Consider the following 22,291-nt stretch of genomic DNA (forward strand, 5'->3'; position numbering starts at 1 on the left):
AAGAAGGGAGGATGATGAAAGACATATTCTCTCCATTTCCCTTTCACATTTTCTCTTTGAGCCATCAATAATTCTTTCACATATGGCTTTTCTGTTTATATCCACAGATTTTCTGTATGATTTAAAAACTGGAAATGAAATTTGCTTTGTTGTGCTTGTTTTATTTTCTTCCTTTTATCTTTATTTCTTAACCTTTGTGCGTCAATTAAAAAAGTTACTCATAGGTCCGTAGAGGACAAAAATGTCCGTGTCCAAAAATGGTCATAAAAATCTTATATTATTATATAATATTTATTATATATCAATATTTTTTTTCCACTTTCACTGATATTGATTTTGTAAAAAATTTAATTATATATTTTTTCATAATTACCAAACATTCATTCATTTTCAGAAGTGTAACCCTTTAAATGCTGGTTTGTTTACATAATGCCACAGATGTTTTTTTTATGAAAAAAAAAAAGAAAAATAGTAATTATTTTCCATGTACTAAATGCTAAGCAGATTTTTTAAATTTGATTATTACAGTCTTTGATATGTCAATGATTAACAACAACGTTCATTCTGATGAATTCATATTTTTTATGCAGTTCTGATCATAATTACCAAACATTCATTCATTTTCAGAAGTTTAACCCTTTAAATGCCAGTTTATTTACATAATGCAAAACTCTTCAAAGCTCAGTAACCTTCTTTGACTCATATACATGGGATGGGATTTGTGATTTCCAGTATAATATCATTTCTTTCTTTCAAACTGTTCACACAAACATACAATTTTCAGTACACACATACACACCACAACTTTGATATCCATACACACACACACACACACACACACACACACATAATTATAGCTGCATCATTTATTCAGTGGGTCTGCAGTGCTCTATAATACAGCAGAATCAGAAAAAAGGAAAAGCATGCATTTTCCCCATAGACTAAACCTGAGGAAATACTACACATTTCAGATTTTTTTTTTTAAGTTCAGTGTTTTGAAACCTTGTCAAAAAAATAAAAGCCTATTAACATAGAATGCATGATTTTATGCTTAAACGTAACTGAGATTAAATATTGCAGTTTGAATGGGTTTCAATGGGCACATTTTTGTCCTTAAGGTCCTGAGTGTAACTATTTTGTGTACCTAGTTTAAAATAGATTTATGAAAGCAAATGGGTGAAATATTAAAATTCTAATAAAAATGCACACCTTTTGAAAAATATATGCTGTTTGTATTAACACAGACAAAATGATTTTTTTTTTAAATGAAAAAGACAAAAATGTCAATAAGGACGCACAAAGGTTAATTTAAAAATGTATAAATTAAGAATTCTATTCAGAGTTAAATATTTCTGTGTGAATCAGGAAAACACTGAGTTTAATCTATAAATGCTTTAAGAAGTACAAGAAATACATTTGTAAATATTTTATTTTGCACTTAAAAAATCTGATATTATTATTTTGTGCATTTCCATTTAATTAGACTATAACTAATTGGTTTTAAACAAGTTGACTAAAAGCTAGAGAAACTGCAATAAAATAAGGGTAGCAATTATATTACATCGGTACTTTATTAGTTGTCTGGTTTAATATTTGATTTGACATGGTCAAAGTGTGTCATTGTAGTGATGTTTATTTATTTATTTATTTATTTAGCCAGTTAAGAGGGAGAACTGAACACCTATAAGCTACAAAAGTAGGTGAAGTAAGGTTGTAATGTAGCCACTATTAATGCATATTGCCCCTTATTTTCAAAAGTTTTGTAAATAATTATCATTTACTTAACCTCAAAGTAAAACCTTAGTCATTAGTAATGAGTTACCATATGTTTAGACTCAGCCTGACAGCTTTTGTACACTTGGCTAGAGGATCTGGCTACAGATACTTGAAAGTTGCAATCTGATCTCTGGGCTCCCTGGCACTTCCATGTATATGTACTTCCGTGCACTGATTTTCAGCTTTATTTACAACCCCAATTCCAAAAAAGTTAGGACGCTGAGTAAAATGTAATTCAAAACAGAATGCAATGATTTGCAAATCTCATAAACCCATATTGACAACATAGAGAGAGAACATAGAAAACATATCACATGTTTAAACTGAGGAAATGTACCATTTATGAAAAAAATAAGGCCATTTTGAATTTGATGGCCGTAACACGTCTCAAAAAGTTGGGACGGGGGCAACAAAAGGCTGGAAAAGTAAGTGTTACTACAAAGAAACAGCTGGAGGAACATTTTGCAACTAATTATGTCAGTTGGTAACAGGTCAGTAACATGATTGGGTATAAAAAAGAGTATCTTAGAGAGGCAGTGTCTCTCAGAAGTAAAGATGGGATGGAATCTGGATGGAAGTATATGTTGCTCTAAAATCTGTATATACCTTTCAGCACTGATGGTGCCTTTCCAGATGTGCAAGCTGCCCATTCCATAGGCACTAATGCACATCCATACCATCAGAGATGCAGGCTTTTAAAAAAGATTGCTGATAAAAAGCTGGATGGTCCCTCTCCTCTTTAGTCCTCTTTAGTTTAGAGGATGCAGCGTCCATGGTTACCAAAAAGAAATTTAAATTTCGATTTGTCTGACTACAGAATAGTTTTCCACTTTGCCTCAGTCCATTTTAAATGAGATTTGGCCCAGAGAAGATGGTGGCGTTTCTGGATCACATTCACATATGGCTTCTTCTTTGCATGATAGAGCTTTAACCAGCATTTGTGAATGGAATGTTGAACTGTGTTCACAGACAATGAGTTCTGGAGGTGTTTCTGAGCCCATGCATTGATTTCCATTACAGAATCATGTCTGTTTTTAATGCAGTGCCGCCTGAGGGCCTGAAGATCATGGGCATACAATATTGATTTTCTCCCTTGTCCCTTGCGCACAGAGGTTTCTCCAGATTCTCGGATTCTTTTGATGATATTATGTACTGTAGATATTCATAGTGTTTGCAATTTTACATTGAGGAACATTATTCTGAAATTGTTCCACAAATGAACCTCTGCCCATCTTTACTTTGCCGCTCTAAGATACTCTTTTTATACCCAAACATGTTACTGACCTGTTGCAAATTAACCTCCAGCTGTTTCTTTTTAGTAACACTTAACGTTCGTTATGAATGGGCAGTTTGCACATCTGGAAAGGCACCATCAGTGCTGAAAAGTATATACAGGTTTTAGAGCAACATATGCTTCCATCCAGATTCCATCCCATCTTTACTTCTGAGAGACTCGGCCTCTATAAGACACTCTTTTTTTATACCAATCATGTTACTGACCTGTTGCCAATTGACCTAATTAGTTGCGAAATGCAACTAAAAAAAATTAACACTTACTTTTCTAGCCTTTTGTTGCCCCGTCCCAACTTTTTTGAGACGTGTTGCGGCCATCAACTTCAAAATGACCTTATTTTTTTCTTAAAATGGTACATTTCCTCAGTTTTAAAATTTTATATGTTTTCTATGTTCTATTGTGAATAACATATGTGTTTATGAGATTTGCAAATCATTGCATTCTGTTTTGAATTACATTTTACACAGCGTCTCAACTTTTTTGGAATTGGCTTTGTATTTTTTGTCTGTTTGCAATTGCAATTTTAGGAAACACATTTTGTTTTTATTTTATATTTAATTATAAAATTAATACATTGATAAATTCACATTCAAAAAGTGCTATCACATGTAAAGGCACTTATTGCAGTTGGTCTTTGTCGATGGTTGAATCTCAGCGACACTACCCAATCATGGGCATCTGTGAGCTCATTCATGTGGAAGTGGGATAGCGTGTTCCTCCAAGTGTGTTATGCTACCCCTTCACTTCATCCTTCACTCACTGCTTCACTTGTTTTGGAGGAAGCACATGATAGCCTTCGCCCTCCCTGCTTGGTAGCTGTTGTGTGATAGGGGAGACCTACTGTAACTAGAGGGTGGGAATTTACCATGACTAAATTAGGGAGAAAATCCATCCATCCATCCATCTTCTATACCGCTTATCCTCTTCAGGGTCACGGGGGAACCTGGAGCCTATCCCAGGGAGCATGGGGCACAAGCCGGGGTACACCCTGGACAGGGTGCCAATCCATCGCAGGGCACAATCACATACACACTCACACACCCATTCATACACTACGGATACTTTGGACATGCCAATCAGCCTACCATGCATGTCTTTGGACTGGGGGAGGAAACTGGAGTACCCGGAGGAAACCCCCGCAGCACGGGGAGAACATGCAAACTCCGCACACACAGGGCAGTGGCAGGAATCGAACCCCCGACCCTGGAGGTGTGGGAGAAAGGGAGGACCCTGGGAGAAAATCTTGGAAAAACAATAATAATAATAATTTTTAAAAACCCCAAAGAAACCCAAACTATACCCTTTGTAGTGAGTATCTGTAATAAAATGAAGTAATTTGAGAATACATTGAAGATTGCCTATTGTTCCTGCTTAGTCCCTACATAACTGTATTGTAAAGTGTTAAGTGTGTGATTGTTCATACATTATGTCTTTATGGCTCTCTTGCATAAAGTGTCAATGCCCTTGTACTGAACACACCCTTATACACTAGAATGCTAACAGCTACCGTATAAAACACAGGAATGGTGCTGGGTCCATTCAGTGTCCATAATGCCTAAAACAGAGGGAAGGAATGAAGTGGTAAACCCTACACTTGGCACTGAGTAAGCGTTTTGGTCTAATTGAAACCATGTGTGTGCATGTGTGATCATGTGTAACAGCATGTATTTGTACTATGCACTTGCATACTCACACATAGTCTGCCTCATAGATTAGTCTGAACATTGTATGTGTGTGTGTGTGTGTGTGTGTGTGTGTGTGTATGCATGTATAAGTCTGTGTGTGTGTGTGTGTAAGGATGCTCAGTGAGACGTGTCCTTTTTCCATACCTACTATAAGTGTCGGCCTCAATGCCCTGATGAGCTTCAGCCCATAGCTATGTGTTTTGTTCTACCACAGTTTGTGCGCATGGAGACTGCAAATTACATTGTGCTGTAAATTTTCTATTATAGGCCGTAAAAACTAATTTTAGATTTCCTGCACAGGGACTGTGCTCCCACACTTCAAGAGGTGCCAAGACATTTGAGAGCAGCTTCTGTGTTTGTGTGTGTGTGTGTGTGTGAGTGCATGGACATTAATATCAAGTAGACTTACAGGTCAGGCTGTATTTTGGCGTTCTGTGATTGTGTGGATGATGAAGGTGATGACTGATTAGTTCAGATTATCTTGGTGTTTCTGTGGCTTAGTTTGTATGGAGCTTAAAGCAAACAGTGTTCCATCACAACTAATTGCTTTTGATTTTGTCACAGTGGACTGGGAAATGACAGAGCACAATCAGAGCACAATCAGAGCACAATCAGAGCACAATCAGAGAATCTGAAGGCCAAATTGAGGAGGTCTTCCGAGATACTCTATTCCATGTAGAGCAAATATCAGACAGAGAAATATGGGTAGTTAAATTAGGAGAGCATATAATTTTATCTAATGAATAACACAGAAGCCAGATCACAGATGACAAACATCACCAAGCTTGTGTTAGGTCAGACAAAGTTAACAAAGGAAGACTGAAGCGCCTGTACATGTAAGTTGATAACATTTGCTTACAAAGCCTGTCTAAACAAAGCATGGGTGCTGGAAATCAGAACTAACTTGCAGACATAATTGGTTGCATATTATATCTTCCTGGTCTATGATGCTGCCTGCATTTGAAGGGGTAGACATATTCTGGCAGATGGAGTCTACCTCCACAATTAAGGGCTGTAGTTGGGCTGAATGAGCCAAGATTGGAAGTCCACTGAATGTGAGTCTTCCTTGCTTTGGTCAGGACAGAGCACTGGCCAATTCACCATAGCTCAAACTTACTCCAAGGGGAGTACATAGATATTGGGGGTGGGGGGGGGGGGTGGGGGGGGGGAGGGGGATGCTGTTTAAGGCATTAACAAGATAGCCCAACTAAGGATATTCATGTGTGGTGGTCTCAGACTGCACCATTTACTGTGCATGAAAACACAAATGTTACTGGCATGAATGGCCAACAGCTTCTTCAGTCTGATGCACTGAAAACATTTATTTCCATTGACCCTAGACTTTATTTCAGTAGACTCCTGTGTATTTCCTGTGGGTTTGCTTGTACTGTTTTAGCAATTTGGGTATGGGAGGTTTGCCCAAGAAGCCGGAGATGAGATTAACTTAGCTGTTTTTCCGGTTTATGTCTTTGTATGATTTTATCATACAAACAGAAAAACAAAATTGAATCATTTACTCTTTCAACCTACCTACTGTATAAGGGTTTCACACATCTCCTGTAATGTGTTTGCTTCTGATTCTCGTGAGCCTCCCAATAATTCTGTAAATCAATTGACCTGTTTTCAAATTTGTCTCACACAAACTTGATCTCTTCCCATTTAATCACAGTGAAAGTGAATAGGCAAATGTGACTTTCTTTGAGAATACTTAGATTTATACTTGTTATGTCTGTATTAAATTATTTTGTGTGCTTTTTAATATGAGGACATTTTAATCCAGTGCAAAAAGTGCATTCTGCGCATAATTATCAAGCAGGTACTTATCTGTTTTATAGGAAATTCCTATTTTCTTAACTGTTCTAAGATTCATTTACCTTGATTTTACTGTATAGCCAACACTTTACACATCTTTAAGTGTGCTTAATAAATAAAAGTCACAAAATAGCAAAATTTTATTTATTTATATTAATCTTTGCAATCTTCCTAATTCTACACTACATGTTATCTGGTGATTCACTGTAGTTACCTTTGTAATGTTGAACCAAGGTTTTGGAGAATCATTTTTTGTTCTGCTACACTATACTTGTATATGACTAGAATGACAATAAAGCTCTCTAATCTGTCTAATCTCTCTAAATAGCAGTTGACCAGATTTTTGGTGTCCTGTGAAATTACATGATCAGCAATTGGAACAGATGCATCAGGTTTGTGTCTATTTGAAGACGTACCTTCAACATGCCTGACTGGTAGATGTAGTTTGAAAGGAGCGAAGTAGCTCGATTTTTTAATTATTTTCTCAACCACTCAAATGTTTCTTCAGGGATAAGCTAACAGTGCAGTTTGAATGCACAAGGAAAGGTGGCTGAGTTGTGTTTGTGTTTTCAGAGGCCCCAACTCATCCAAAACACCTCCAGGTCCATCACAATTATGTAGAATCTGTAAAAACACAAGGTAAAGCAATAAATACTGTCCTACCATCAAGACCTTCTGACATATCACGATACGTAGTGGACATTTTATCACTAATGATTTTTTTTCTTCACAAACTACGCATAGAGCTGAGCAGGTTAAATAGCATTCCACATCATGTGTCATGAGAATGTGGGCATAAGAGGTCCCCTTTTTAATTTGTGTAGCTGTGTTCCTCTATGGGCATGGTATGCAGGAGCAGAGGCAAAGATGCAGTGTATTAGAAATTTAGAATTTAGGTCTGTGTTCCTATTTATATAGGATAAACTGAGGAAGAGGGAGGTGAGGGAAAAGATAATATAACTTTCTTGTAATGCTAGTTTGACAGGAAACCTCAGAATATTCTACACTTAATGCTGCTCTTAATGGACAGGGGATCTCTAATGAAGTGAAGATTGACTTGAGTTGACCTAAGCTAAGGTTTGAGGTGGTCTATGCTAAAGTTGATTTATTTTAAAGTTTCTTTCGGTGAATATTAAAGTTTAAATTGATTTGTGCTTACATTTGAGTCAGTCTATGATAAAGTTTGAATTGACTTATGCTAAAGATTGAATTAGTCTGTGATAAAGTTTGAGTTGTTGTCCATTAACATTTAGTCTATGCTAAAGTTTCAGTTGATTTGTGCTTACATTTTAGCCAGTCTGTATTAAAGATTGAGTTGATTTGTGCTAACATATCTATTGCTGAGTTAATATTTAAGCTTTAAATTGAGCCGGTCATGTACAGTCACTGTCAGTAATCACAGACAAAATCTGGGCTTTCCGGCAAACATAAATCTACCTATCTAACACCTTTTTTCATATATATACATATGCCCTTATGACTTAGTGAGCTTAGTGCCTTGAAAAGACCTACCAAGCATCAGAGAGTGAAAATCTGAGTCATTTATTAGGCAATAATGTGTTGTGCCATTACATACTTGGAATAAAAAAGACATCATTGTGTTTGTTGGACACAGATAAATTGAGCATAATTTTAGGAAAATGGCAGATATTCACAAGCCTTAACCACAGCTTTGGGAAAAAGGGGTAGCCACATTGAAATGATAGTACAATTAATTGCACGCTTAATTGCAATTAATTAAACAATTAATTGCACGCTAATTAATTAATTTTAACAAAAACATTAAAATGTATATGTTTTTCTGCGTGTGTATATATATATATATATATATATATATATATATATATATATATATTGATTCATATGATATGATTCATATGATTCATATGATACATATGAAATGAATTGTATTAAATGTTTGAAATGCCTTAGCAACTCTGTATCTTGGTACTGTATCACCAGTAAAACTACACTGAATTTTTTTTCAATAAATAATTAGCATGTTGACATCTAAAAATATACTGCAGTTAAAACACTAACAGATTTACATATGCAATTGCTGTTGGACGCTTTGCACACCTGCAAGTGCGCATTTTCTGAGCATAATAGCAGAGTTTAGTCTTCATGGTAAACTGCAATAAATAGCATGATTACTGCTCATCTGACTCCACCAAACACATTTGTTGGAAGTTTCAAGAGCCAAATTATTCAGTCTTTCCAAAAGGTAGTCACAATCCTCCCTCATTTCAAGTGAAAACACTTGAAAAGAGAGAGGGAGGTCCCAGCAGCCCGTGTGCACGCAGTCTGTCAAGCCACGTGAGAGAAAGCAAAGTCAAGCACTAACCAAACTCAGTGCTAGTTTTGTCATCACATTTCACAGCATATCTGTGACAGAAATCTAATAAAGTCTCCAGGAAAAACCATTTGATGGCCAAGTGGATTCATTTATGGCTGAAAAGGCTGCACTGTTACTACACAAAACACTCACCCTTGACTGTCATTCAGACACTGATACTCTGAGACTACAAAGTCCTACAGCTCTAACCAACAAAAACAAATAGCTAAAGTCAACTCAAACTTTACCATAGACCAACACAAACTTGAGCATAAATCAACTCAAACCTTAATGTTGACTGACTCAAATGTTAGTACAAATCAAATCAAAACTTTAACATAGACTAAGAAATGCATTTTAAGGAAGATTTCTGGTGCTTTCATTTCCATATATTTGCATCTAGATCAATCCATCCATCTTCTACCACTTACTCCTTCTTCAGGGTCGCGGGGGAACCTGGAGCCTATCCCAGGGAGCATCGGGCACAAGGCGGGGTACACCCTGGACAGGGTGCCAGTCCATCGCAGGGCACACTCACAAACACACTCACACACCCATTCATACACTACGGACTTGCATCTAGATGTGTTAAACAATTTAGAACATGGTACATTTTGTTTGAACCCACACATTTTTCAAGAAAATTGGGACATGTGACAGACAGGTGTTTCTTATTGCCTAGGTGTGCCCTGTTGAATTGAGTTTTAAACAATAATTAGCTCTGAATGTCTACTCTTGGTTTGAGCCCTGGGTTTAGCCTGTGAAGACTGCATTTATTGTTAAAAAAGGATAAAACACCATGAACACAAGAGATCTGTCCATGAGAGAAAAGAAAGCCATTTTTTGAAGCTGAAAAAAGAGGGAAAATCTATTAGAGCACAAGTATTGGACATAGCCAATACAACAATCTGGAATGTCCTTGAACCTCGGACATCAAACAGGTTGACTAAAAAAACAAGAGCAGTTGATGACAGAAACATTGTGAAAGCTGTGAAGAAAACCCCCAAAACAACAGTCAATCACACACCTCCACATGGCAGTGGTGAAGGTATCACAATCCTCCACTTGCAGCAGACTTTCAGAGCAGAAATATAGGGGCCATATCACAAGATGCAAACTACTTATCAGCAGTAAGAATAGGAAAGCCAGGTTGGAATTTTCAAAGAAATACAGAGATGAGCCACAAAAGTTCTAGTCAAGCTCATCAAGCATGGTGGAGGTAGTGTCATGGCTTGGGCTTGCATGGCTGCTTCTGGAACGGGCTTCTGGAACGGGCTTCTGGAACAGGCTCACTAATCTTTATTGATGATGTAACTCATGATGGTAGCAGCAGAATGAATTCAGATGTCTACAAAAGTATTCTGTCTGACAAATTCCAGAGAAATGCAACTAGTCTAATTGTGAGGAACTTTATCATGCAGCAAGACAATAATCCAAAACACACTGCCAACTCAACAAAGGACTTTATCGGGAGGAAATGTGGAAGGTTCTAGACTGATCAAGTCAATCACTAGACCTTAACCCAGTTGTGCAGCATTTCACCTCCTGAAGAGGAGACTGAAGGGAGAACCCCAATGCCCCAATCAAACAACAAATTTACATATCTGTGTTACAAGCCTGGAAAAGCATCACAAAGAAGAATGCAATAGTTTGGTTATGTCAGTGGTTATGTCCCTTGCAAGCAAGGGATATACAACCAAATATTAAGTGTTATTTACTTTAAGACTATCTGTTCCAATACCTTTGCTCGCATAAAATTGAGTGTTCTGCCACCAAAGGTGCCATGTGTTATGTTGTTTAACACATCTAGATGTGAATACCAGGAAATTAAAGCTGAAATTCTGATCTCATATTTATCTTTTGATCTCAAATCCAAATGTCTTCAGTTTATAGCAAAAACAAAAGAATTGGCTGTTCCACTGCTATACTATCAAAGGGAACTGTACTGTATATAAAGTATGGGGCGGTCTACATTTCAACATTTAAACATGAGCCTTATCATCATTTCTTCACTTAACTGAACTCTGTCTGCTTTTAGAGATCAATGGGGAAATGATCAAATTGTGAGTCATTGTGTGAAAAAAGCACATTTAGCAAGGGTTTAGACCTCTTTAGGCAGATTGACTGCATTCACCTTGCCATAAGTTAACATGGTCTTTGCAGGAAGACAGCTAAGGCAAAGTTTGCCTAAATACGTTTTTTCCACATAATTTTGGTAAAATATGAAAATTTTTTGGATGTATTAATTCTGGGCCTGCTGGTTTGTTTGCCATCTTTTTGTGAATCTCAAAATTAAAACATGAGAGACAAATGGTTCTCTTTGCTAAGAGGAGAGGCTCAAAATAAAACACAATGGCAGGTCAGTACAGATAATGATCTGTTGAATTGGAAAAATAGATAACGATTCCACTACTACTGCTGTATTAGAAAGCAATACCCATCAGAAACAGTTGAATTTGTGATCGGATACTTTACAGTGGATCATGTATTCAGACAAACTGTGCTTCATTATATGTGAGCATGTCTGCATCTCTCAGGCATGATGTCAGGCAATGTTTAAAAAGTAACAGTCTTGTGAGTGAATCCATTATGATGTAGCCATATATATCAGTATAGCATTAGATGATATACCACAGGCTAACCGCACATACAAATACAGCATACAAAGCTGGGGAGTGCTCATATACTAAAATAGCTCTGGAGAGTGAAATACAAACCATAGAGTTGCACACAACCACACAACCATATGTACCTAATTTGCTAAGTGGGGTAATTCTTTAAGGACTATTAAAGCAGTCTGATAAGACCACACACTTTAAAACACACACATAGACACACACACACAAACACACACACATGCCACGTTACAGCTAAAGCTTGCTATAAATGAATAGTATGAATTTTTAAATAAAGTGGAAAAAATGCAAGTGATTAGGTTCCACATGGGCAATTCAATCTAGTATATCAGTATCATAAAAATAAATCTTGTTTTTTTTTTAATAGGTCTGACATTTTATGTGCGTGTGGGTGGGTTGTTTAATAAAAATGTCCTGAAATCAGTACTAAATGGTACAAAACGAGGTTTGGTGCTCAGTTGTTGTCATGGAATTAAAAATCTGTGGCAGCATTTTCTCCAACTAATGAAAAAAAGAAAATATGCTTAACCTTTATAGACTTTTTGTTTTGTTTTGTTTTTTAACATGTTCTCTGCTCCTAATATTCCTTTGACAGTAAATCTGTTCAGTAAAATTATGAACTATTGTAGAATTGGTAAAAAGTAGAAAATTGCCCTCACACAGAGTTTAATAACACACTAACTACACTAATGTTCTCACTATCAGCAATAAAAATAAATGCCATATAAACATCAAGCATGCTAAAATGTATACTAATTTAGCTTATTTTAGAATTTCATGATCTCAGAATGATTCACATTAACCCCCCCCATCCCTCCCCCCCCCACACACAGTGCTCTCTGATGCCTTCTTACAACTGATAAATAAAGAATTAGATGCTAGCATAATGTGCTAACATCCAATCTGCTTATTACACAACGTGTTCACTTTAACAAAATGACCCTTTATGTATGTTGGTGTAAAGTTTTTTTCTTCTTCTTGTAGGTAACAGTTACTTGGTCAGGCACTATGTGGCACTTGACCATTTGCAAATACAGTACTGAGTTACACTAACATTACAACAGTTTCAGTCACTCTCATTAGTAAACATGACTAGCAATTCTACTGTACACATCAAGCCTGTGTCCCAACTGGCATACATATACTGTGTACTCAATGTATGTACTCCTTTTGTGAAGAAAAAGAACATACTTTTGAGTGTGTATTAAAAGAGTATGCAAGTACTGGGACATACTAACACATTGTGTAACAGAAGAGAACCTTGTTGCCTGGAAGAGAACACTGTCACTGTAAACAAACTCCTTGTTGCATTTCAGCTTTTCTTCATTCATTATTCTTTATATAATTTATACTATGTAATTTCATTTATCATTCCCTTGATTTAGGGCACACAGTGGCCAGGGTTGGGAGTTTGATTCCCGCCACTGCCCTGTGTGTGCAGAGTTTGCATGTTCTCCCTGTGCTGTGGGGGTTTCCTCCAGGTACTCCGGTTTCCTCCTCCAGTCCAAAGACATGCATGGTAGGCTGATTGGCATGTCCAAAGTGTCTGTAGTGTATGAATGGGTGTGTGAATGTGTATGTGAGTGTGCCCTGCCATGGATTGGCATCCTGCCCAGGGTGTACCCCGCCTTGTGCCCGATGCTCCCTGGGATAGGCTACCCTGAAGTATAAGCGGTGTAGAAAATGGATGGATGGATGGATTTCCTTGATTTATTTTTCCACATTTCATCTACACTGCTCTAAAATGCATCCAACTCAGCAAAGCAAACCGTCACAAAACTCCACTTCCGTCCCACAAGGAGCTGTGGGCAATATTAGCTGAAAAAGTGCCCATGGATCCACACTTCGAAAATCTACCAGAAATAGTAGACCATCGGGGTACCTCTGGGATACTCATTTCAACATTCTACGATTTGGGACACACTAATCCTCATCTCGGGTACTATTTATTACTGATAGTATGCCAATTGGGACGCAGAGTAAGAGTCGCATTCATAGTTTTCAACTTACATCCAAAATTATGTCATGGGAAATGTCATAAAATAAAATGTGTATTCAGAGCTGGGTTATATGCACCTGCTTAAGTCGATTTTCTGGGCACCCACTGAAGAGATACTAAACTGAGGTCATGAAATTGTAATGTGTGTATGGAATGCATGCTGTTTAAATTGCTATTACGAGTTGTCGCATTACTAAAATATTTTAGGTTAATTTGATGTGAAGAAAACATGCCCATGGTTTAAAGGAAAAGCTGACCAAGCACTTATCTACATAAGTCCATTCATAACTTTATCTATTATACAATATGTCCGATTAAGATGCTGATGTCCGTGTGGAGAAAAAAAAAATCGTTTTGTGTAATTTAAAGGGACAATACTATTAAATAATGTCATGTTAATTAGTATCATATTTATGTCTGTATTATTGGGCTTTGGGTGTGTGTGTATATTTACAGCCCAAAGCATAAATTTTAGCATGATGTATAATGGTTACATTAAACTGTTAGACAGCACTGGACTTTACACTGCTCCTCACTCAAGAGGATATTGCAAAGGAAAAATGGGCACAAGAAAAGTTCAGGGTCAGAAACGTGCATAACTGAAGCAAAGAGAATTAAAAGGATAAAAGAATTTGTGTTGTTCTGAAAAGCACATAAGGCATAATTATGTCTGAGGTCTCAGTACCGATGTGCACAATTTTGGAATTAAATCCTCGCTATGTCCACTTATCAAAAATCTGAATATGTTACAAACTACTACTCTGAAGCATTAGTGTTTCCCTTTTAAACCAAACAAAGCCCACTATAGCTCCCAGCTGACAGTGTCTTACATTTTCACATGCACAGAGCTTAGCGTGTCAATTATGAACAGCCACTAGGAAAATGAAGCTGCATGTCATGCCACAGTAGAGCTGTCCGACAGTCTGTTTCCCACTAAGCTACTGTGGATAAAAAAAAGACTTGACAGACTTGCTTGTGTAAAGCATAGTAGTTTAGAAATTACATGATTGTCAAATTTAACAACAAGCAGCAACCATCAGTATGTTTATAAGTGAAACCACAATTCGCTACGCATTCATAATCGGAGGGGAATATTCACTCATGTCCAAACATGCCTCATCCTTAATACTATATAGAGTATACTATAGGGATGGATTTGGATACCAGGGTTCAGAGACTTTTCTGCCTGTGAATGTTTGCACTGTGTCCTCCAGTGGCTGTGTTTCGTGGGTGTTCTGGAACGTTGTCTGAGTTTTGTGAGCCTTCTGGAATTCTCTTTGTGTTATTTTTAAGCTCTGTGTGCTTTATTGTGATAACCTCAACAGAGAGAAACGGGACAGATACGAGACTAAAATGAGCGCAAGATGGTGAAAAGAGACACCACAAAATGTCCACTGAGGGAGAAGTGCTGGCTGAATCACTGTCTGACATAATCTGGCTGATACAGCACTGCCTACTTTAATGCTTCTACCATTTAGTGGAGAGGAGATCAATGACAGTTTCAAACCTACCTCATGTCCCTGTCCCACCTCACTCTGCATGAGCCTCATCCTCTCCACCTCCCACATGCAAACACCAACATACACACACTAAGCCTCATTTCCAACTGTAGGTCCTTGCCAGGTGAGGATGCTGATGAAGCATGTGCTCTTCTCAACATACTGGCACTATTCCTAGGGTAAACAAAAGTAAACACACTTTGGGCATCAACAGCTAAAAATAAACACAGTTTGGGCTTTCAGAGTCAGACGTTCTGCCTCAGACTGCCTGATGTATATTGCACACTTAGCTGGCCACAACTATTAGAATCTCACCAACAGAGTCATTACATGCTCATTTGCTATCCACACATCCATGCATACACAGCTCTGTGCATTTTTTTATAGATCTGACAAACATTTTAAACACTGTGACAACAATGAGCTTTTCAGATCTAACCAACATAGCATTTTTGGATCTCAATTGAACCATTGTGACTATTTCCAGATTGCACACAAGCCTATTTTGGTTGTAGCACCATTTTTATCATAAAATTGTCATACAAAAACAACACTCCAGGATTCATTTGTACTGCCAGTGAAAATAGGCAGATCTTGGCCATGATGAGTGTTAAACATTAACAGACTGTCTAACAATAGGTAGAAGTCTAAGTTGTGAGACTATTCTATTGATTAGTTCATCTAGGACCCAAGAGGTCCAAACTTATTGGTGGTGGGGTTGCAGTTGCTGACCTGCTGCATGGAATCATGAGAAGTATAAATGCACGGCAGTATCACTGTCTAATACATTAATATTGAGCATTCTATGTCTATGTGTGTGATGGCTTAGGTAGGAGTTGTGAGATCTTCAATGTCTTCCAGAGGAAATGGTCCAGACTGGAACAGAGCCAGAACCATATACAGCCAGTCATAAGGTATCTGTACATACACACACACACACACTCACACACACACACACAGGTATTTATATATATATATATATATATATATATATATATATATATAGAGAGAGAGAGAGAGAGAGAGAGAGAGAGAGAGAGTATATACACATAAGTTTGTGAACGCTTTATACTTTTCTATATATCTGCATAAAACATCATCAGATTTTCACACGAGTCCTAAAAGTAGACAAAGAGATCCTAATTAAACAAATAAGATAAAAATATAATACTTGGTTATTTATTTACTGAGGAAAATTATCCAATATTACTTATCTTTGCGTGGTAAAAGTATGTGAAACTCTAGGATTAGTAGCTAATTTGAAGGTGAAATTAAAGTCAGGTGTTTTCAATCAATGGGATGACAATCAGGTGTGAATGTGAGTCTGATCTTCTCAGCACATGTTTGTGGAAGTGTATCATGGCATGAACAAAGGAGATTTCACAAGGGGGTCATACCAGATAATGAAAGCAAACTTTACTTTTGTCACTCACAGATATGTAATATTGGATCATTTTCCTCAATAAAATAAAGAATAAATAAATGACCTCAATAAATAAAGTATATTTTTGTCTCATTTGTGTAATTGTGTTCTCTTTATCTATGTTTAGGACTTGTGTGAAAATTAGATGATGTTTTAGGTCATATTTATGCAGAAATATAGAAATTCCTAAAGGGTTCACAAACTTCAAGCACCACATTATATACCATGGTCTATCTGAATACTCGATTCTGATTGGCTGAAAGGTGTGCGTTCAAACCGTATAATGCACAAGTAGTTCCAGTCAATTTAATCACCGTTTTAAATTAGCGTGCTGCCTATAAACAACTGTAACCATGGTAACATACATTTACAGTTGCATACAGTAGTTAAACTCACAACTTCATTACTAGTAGAGACACGGCACAGATGCAGGTCATTCACACACACACAATCTCTCTCTCTCTCTCTCTTTCTCTCTCTCTCTCTCTCTCTGTGTCTCTATCTATCTCTCCCTAATAACTATTTATTATAATTCATGCAAATAAATGTAATCTTATTGCACAACATTATCTCTGTGTGTGATTTAGAGCGGGAAGAATTCTAGATCTAACAACCCATATATAAAATAACTAATAAAATTTAGCTGTTATTTTTATTCTTTCAGTCAAATTTTGCATTGCAAACATCAATGACAGCTTTAGGGTGGGTATAAGCGGGATAATCCATGGTTAGGTGTGCATTACACAGTTTTAATGCACTCTGTGGAGGTTCTTTGCCTCCACATCGTGCAGTAAAATTGTCTAATGCACACCTGGTCCTGGATTATCCCTTACACACACACACACACACACACACACACACACATGCAGAATCATTAGAATGATCTGTTTTTAAAAACAAAACAATTAAAACTCCAAATTTCTATCGCTTACTCACTCACTCACAATATCTCACATTATACTGTGAATGGCAGAGGAATACAACAGATGTGGAAAAAAGTACCATTCAGCATGAGTGCTGGGTCAGGTGTGACAACCGAATGTTATTTTATTTAAGCTTCAGCCAAGCTGTTGTGCTCATAAAGTATACTTACATCACTGCAGAAGAAGTCTGAGCTATGGTCCACAGCATAAGTACTTGTGTAATTCTCAATCTGTCTCTAAATTCAGCTATCTCTAGCTCATCTTCATCTCCAGGAGCACGTGCATTTTTCTTATCACCGGCATGAAATCTAATTCCCTGGTCTACATGTGGTTAGAGTGTCATGTACATACTGGAAAAAGGACTAGACTATGATTCCCATCAGCCACTGCACCTCACCTGATCACGTCGCATGACTGTCTGCACCTGATTCACATTTAGGGTTAATGATCATTTGTACATAAATCACATATTGCACTGCACCCATTGTCTTGCGTTTGTCTTATTTTTCCATTGTTGTCTGTTGCTGTGTTATGTTCGTTTCCTAGACTTTGTGTTTTTGCCACGAGTTCTACAGCACCTGTAGATTTGTTTGATTCTTATTAAACGTTATCTGCACTGGCATCCATCTTCGCCTCCGTTGCCTGACATAGAGTTTAGGACTGCAGTAAGGACTGGCTTGTGCTTCATGAAATGTTTCTCAAGCTATGACAGAGATGAGGATGTTGCAGTTTTTAATGTGACCTCTGAGAAATACAGATGATACAGAATTGTACTGTCTCAGCGAACACTTTAAAATGTTGTTAGTTAAGTTATAAGTACTCTCAGCCCATGGGCCACAGAACACCTGATATTGTTTGTACACTTTTCTGGCCACAGGCTTCATCATCTTGAAGACTGCAATCAGATTGTATCTCATATATGCACCTCCACGCTCTAGTCTACAACCAGAAAACAAATTTGACAAAATGAGAATCTCATCTTTAGAGAGTTTAAATTGAAGATATATTCACATGTTTGCCAGTGGGGTATAGAAAAAGATCTATGCAATGTGAAATAGCTGTTTGTTCTGTGAAAGAAGTTGGTTCATTGCCACGTTTAGTGAACAGCTTCAAGTTGACTTGAAAGAGAAAAGTCCTTCTAATCAACCAACAATAAATACTGTATATTATGTGGGATACCTTTCGTGCCTATTGCAGGGCACTATGCACACACACGTATTCACACCTATAGACAACTTAATTTTTTTGTGAGGTGGTAGAAACCACAGAACCCAGAGGAAACTCACAAGGACACTGATGAGAACACCCAAAACTCCACACAGACAGTAACCTGAGCTCAGGATTGAAGCAAGAAACCACACAGCAACACTGCGCCACTGTGTCCCCCAATAACATAGATTAACTCCACTATAATGCCATGCTAAAAACTAATACTAATGGCTGATAGCTTTATTAAACTAATAGCTTTGCAACTTGTACTTTGCAGCATCAGTTCATCTCATCAAAGCAGCAGAGTCGAAGCTCCAGCCAATTCCCACTACTTTCACACATCACCATTGGCCAGCTGCTGCGGAGATGGGTGACATGATTCAATGCTTTTGTGTGTTGAAAAGAAACTTTAATACTTTTTTTAAGCTTTAGGCAGACATGGTGTAATGTATGTGGTCTCCTTTGAGTTGTTCAGTGTGAGGCCTCATCCTCAGAGGCTGAAATGAAGGGGAAAAGATGTTGACTGTATAACAAAATTCACATGAACTCATACAAATACATATAAACACACCCAGCAGCTAAACCTTATCCCTGTCCTCAGTCCAACTAAAGGATCATGCCAGAAGGTCTGTGAGCCGATCCAAGAAATCTGGCATTCAGGAATGTTATTTGCGCTGGGATCAGACCGTGGCTTTCTTCTTTCTGGTCTTTTTTCTCTCCTTTTTTGTGTGTGTGCTTGTGTGTCAAGGGGACAGACTTGTGGTCTGGTCACATTCACTGTGAACAGCATGTGCAGAAAACCTGCCGAACTCCCAGACATTTGTTATCCAGGAGTCCTCCAGTAGGGCCTCTGCCAAGCTGTGACAGAGACGCTGGCTCACACACGCACACAAGCTTGCATGTGCAGAGTGGCGGCAAGCAGGCCAGCACAGATGAGCTCGCCGTGGCAAGAGGGTAGACGTTCTCTGAGGTAATGGCTTGTCTTCATTTTTCTCAATTCAACTCATCTTCATTCCTCTCCTCTCCTATCCATTCCTTTGCTCTTTATTCCTCCCCCTTCCATTCTTCCCATCTCCTTCTCATTCCTTTCCTTTTTATTCTTCAACTTTCTTCTCCTCTTCTCTTCATTCTTACACTCTGCTTTTCTGTCCTCTCCTCTTCATTCTTTTCTTCTTCAGTCCTCTCCTCTTCATTTGTCCACTGTCCTCGCCTCTCCTCTCCCATGTGATCTCGTTCTCACGTGTGGCATCAGTTTCTGGTTTCGTGTGGACTTGTTTGGCTTCACGAAGAGTTTTTAGCTTTAAGTTTAACAGGTAAAGCGTGTATATGTATGCGTCTATATTCCATGAAGTTTAACGCTCACACCATGATGTGCTCTCTAGAGTGACTGTTTGTTTCCACTGTGAAGATGAAGTAGGCTGTTGCATCCAACACACAGATACACATTACAAGCACACAGAGACAGTGCATGCAGTGTCTGAAAGCTTGCAGTAATAATATTAAGTTCTCAAACCTGGGCATCGGTACTGTGTTGTGGATGTTTCTCACTGTTAATGTGCGTGAATTAATGTAACGTAGAGCAGTGGGGAATCTAAGGATATTTCGTACACGAAAGGCTTGATGCGTGAGCATAAGTGTAAACCTAGGGGAGACTTGTTCTTATCATGCTGAGCTCTTAAACTGTGCAAGGCAGGATTTACTTTTAGTAAATTTAGTCAGAACGGACATGAAAAATTTAAAAAGCTTTTGCATGTGTTATTTTATTTTAAAAGTATGTTTAATGTTTGTTGAATGAATGCAATGTTCTAAATTCAGTTGACAGCATTTGATGCAGATGGCAGAAGACTTGTGGTGTGATTCAACTGAACTGCGAATACAAACACGTGTATGCTTACTGGTCAAGTGGTTATAATCATGAGACATTTAGGAAATTTGGGCTTCTGAGCCAGAAAGATAGCTAATGACTGAGCTAATGATTTAGGCTTACTAGCCGTAGCCTACTAAACAACCAATGTAAGAACACAGTGTCAGTGAAGACAAGACAGAACTGTCAGGACTATCAACATTTTCCTCAGATATGTTGTTAAAGTTCTAGGAAAAGGCTTGGTATGTCTAAAATTGCACTGTAGTTACACTAAGCTTCAATGCTAATTGTGAGTTGACAGAAAATTTCCACTTCCGATGTAGTAAAAATACCAGAAGTGTGAGTTGCTCTTAAAGATCGCCTCATAAACAGTGCGAACACATGACTTACATATGAATGTAACAAATGCAGACAGGAGAGAAACTGAAGAGCTGAATTGCTACTGTTTCAGAATGTTGTAACTACACAGGGGTGATTTTCTGTCTGCAGTCCTGCTGTACATCTCGTATTAAACTCCCTCTCTCTCCTCCGTTTAACGTGAGAATACAGAAATTCTCTCCTCTCCTCAGGGCATCTGGCACAGCATACCTTCAGCCATGATTTCCTGTAGCAACAAAGAACCGTTTATGTGAATGTCCATGTGTGTGTTTCTGTGATTGAGTGTGTGCTTTTGTGTGTTTTTAAGTAATGTGGCCCAGTAACCTCACATGCTGCTGAAAGAAAGAGAACAGTGGTAAGGGTGTCAGTGGGTTTCCCCAAGGTTTACTAGATTGAGTAACAGAAAAGGAGCCAAGCACACTCACACTCATGCAACTTACTGTAGGCAAGACCACTTCCTGCTTTGCACACAAATCAAGAAATTCTTTTATCACTATTCATCACTCCACAAAGCTGTAGTAACTGCATGACTGTGCGTAAATATGTGTGTGTGTGTGTGTGTGTGTGTTTAGTTACTCCATATTAATGTACTACATGGAAACATGGAGTAACAGAACTGGAATAATAACTATCACACAAGAAGTACAGTATATTTCATATCAAAAAGTGATTTGCTTGACCATTTGCTTATAATCACACTAGTATTAACTAGATGTTTTTCCAACCATTATCGCAACCTATTGTATAATGACAGTTGTGCATAATTACCAGAGGGCCTTCAGAGAGGGGGACTGAAAATCTAAAAGTTACATATCTGCAAATTATAGTTCAATATTATTTAAATAATCATCATGCTTGTGGCAAGTATTGTAGTAATAATCTGATTTCGTCCTGGCTGAAAACACCAATAGAAAAATTATCCAATCAAGTTTTTTTTCCTTTTCTGTAATGTCTAGGTAGCTCTAGGGAAACCACTGGGTCTAGGTAGCTCTAGCTGTAGTCATACCCAGTCATCCACTGGGTATGATTTTAGGAGGTAGACAGAAAGCCTTATGAATCCAATTAACCACCAATATAATTAGGAAGTAACAGTGAAATCCCAATAATCCCACCCACTAGAAATCAAAATATGATCGCTTACATTTTGATTTCCAGTGAATTTTGTTAATCTGTAAGGAAAAAAGGCTGTCTGGAAGGCAAGGATCCATCCATCCATCCATTTTCCATTATAATACACAGGGTTGCAGGGAGCCTGGAGCCTATCCCAGGGAACTTAGGGCACAAGATTGGGGACACTCTGGACGGTGTGCTAACCCATCACAGGTCACAATCACACACAATGGACAATTTGGGAATGCCTACAATGCATGTCTGGGGAGGAAACCGGAGTACCCGAGGAAACCCCGAAAGCACGTATAGAACATGCATCCTCTGTGCACACAGGGCAGAGGTGGGAAT

At 37.9% G+C, this 22,291-nt stretch overlaps 1 protein-coding gene across 6 annotated transcripts in view; it reads left to right on the top strand.

Annotated features, from left to right (window-relative positions):
• The window catches only part of erg (ETS transcription factor ERG), a 57,036-nt gene that overhangs the window by 3,794 nt on the left and 30,951 nt on the right, over positions 1-22,291 (top strand). For 4 of the 6 annotated variants that reach the window (XM_053644750.1, XM_053644753.1, XM_053644749.1 and 1 more), the window contains exon 2: positions 15,866-15,950. In XM_053644750.1, the coding sequence (XP_053500725.1) occupies positions 15,903-15,950 (48 nt within the window). In that variant the 5' untranslated portion in view covers positions 15,866-15,902. Of the gene's footprint in view, positions 1-15,863; positions 15,951-18,868; positions 19,562-22,291 lie in introns of those variants that run through there. The other 2 variants (XM_053644755.1, XM_053644756.1) reach the window with 2 other exon arrangements.

Source organism: Ictalurus furcatus, chromosome 16, assembly GCF_023375685.1.
Source record: "Ictalurus furcatus strain D&B chromosome 16, Billie_1.0, whole genome shotgun sequence".
NCBI lineage: Eukaryota > Metazoa > Chordata > Actinopteri > Siluriformes > Ictaluridae > Ictalurus > Ictalurus furcatus.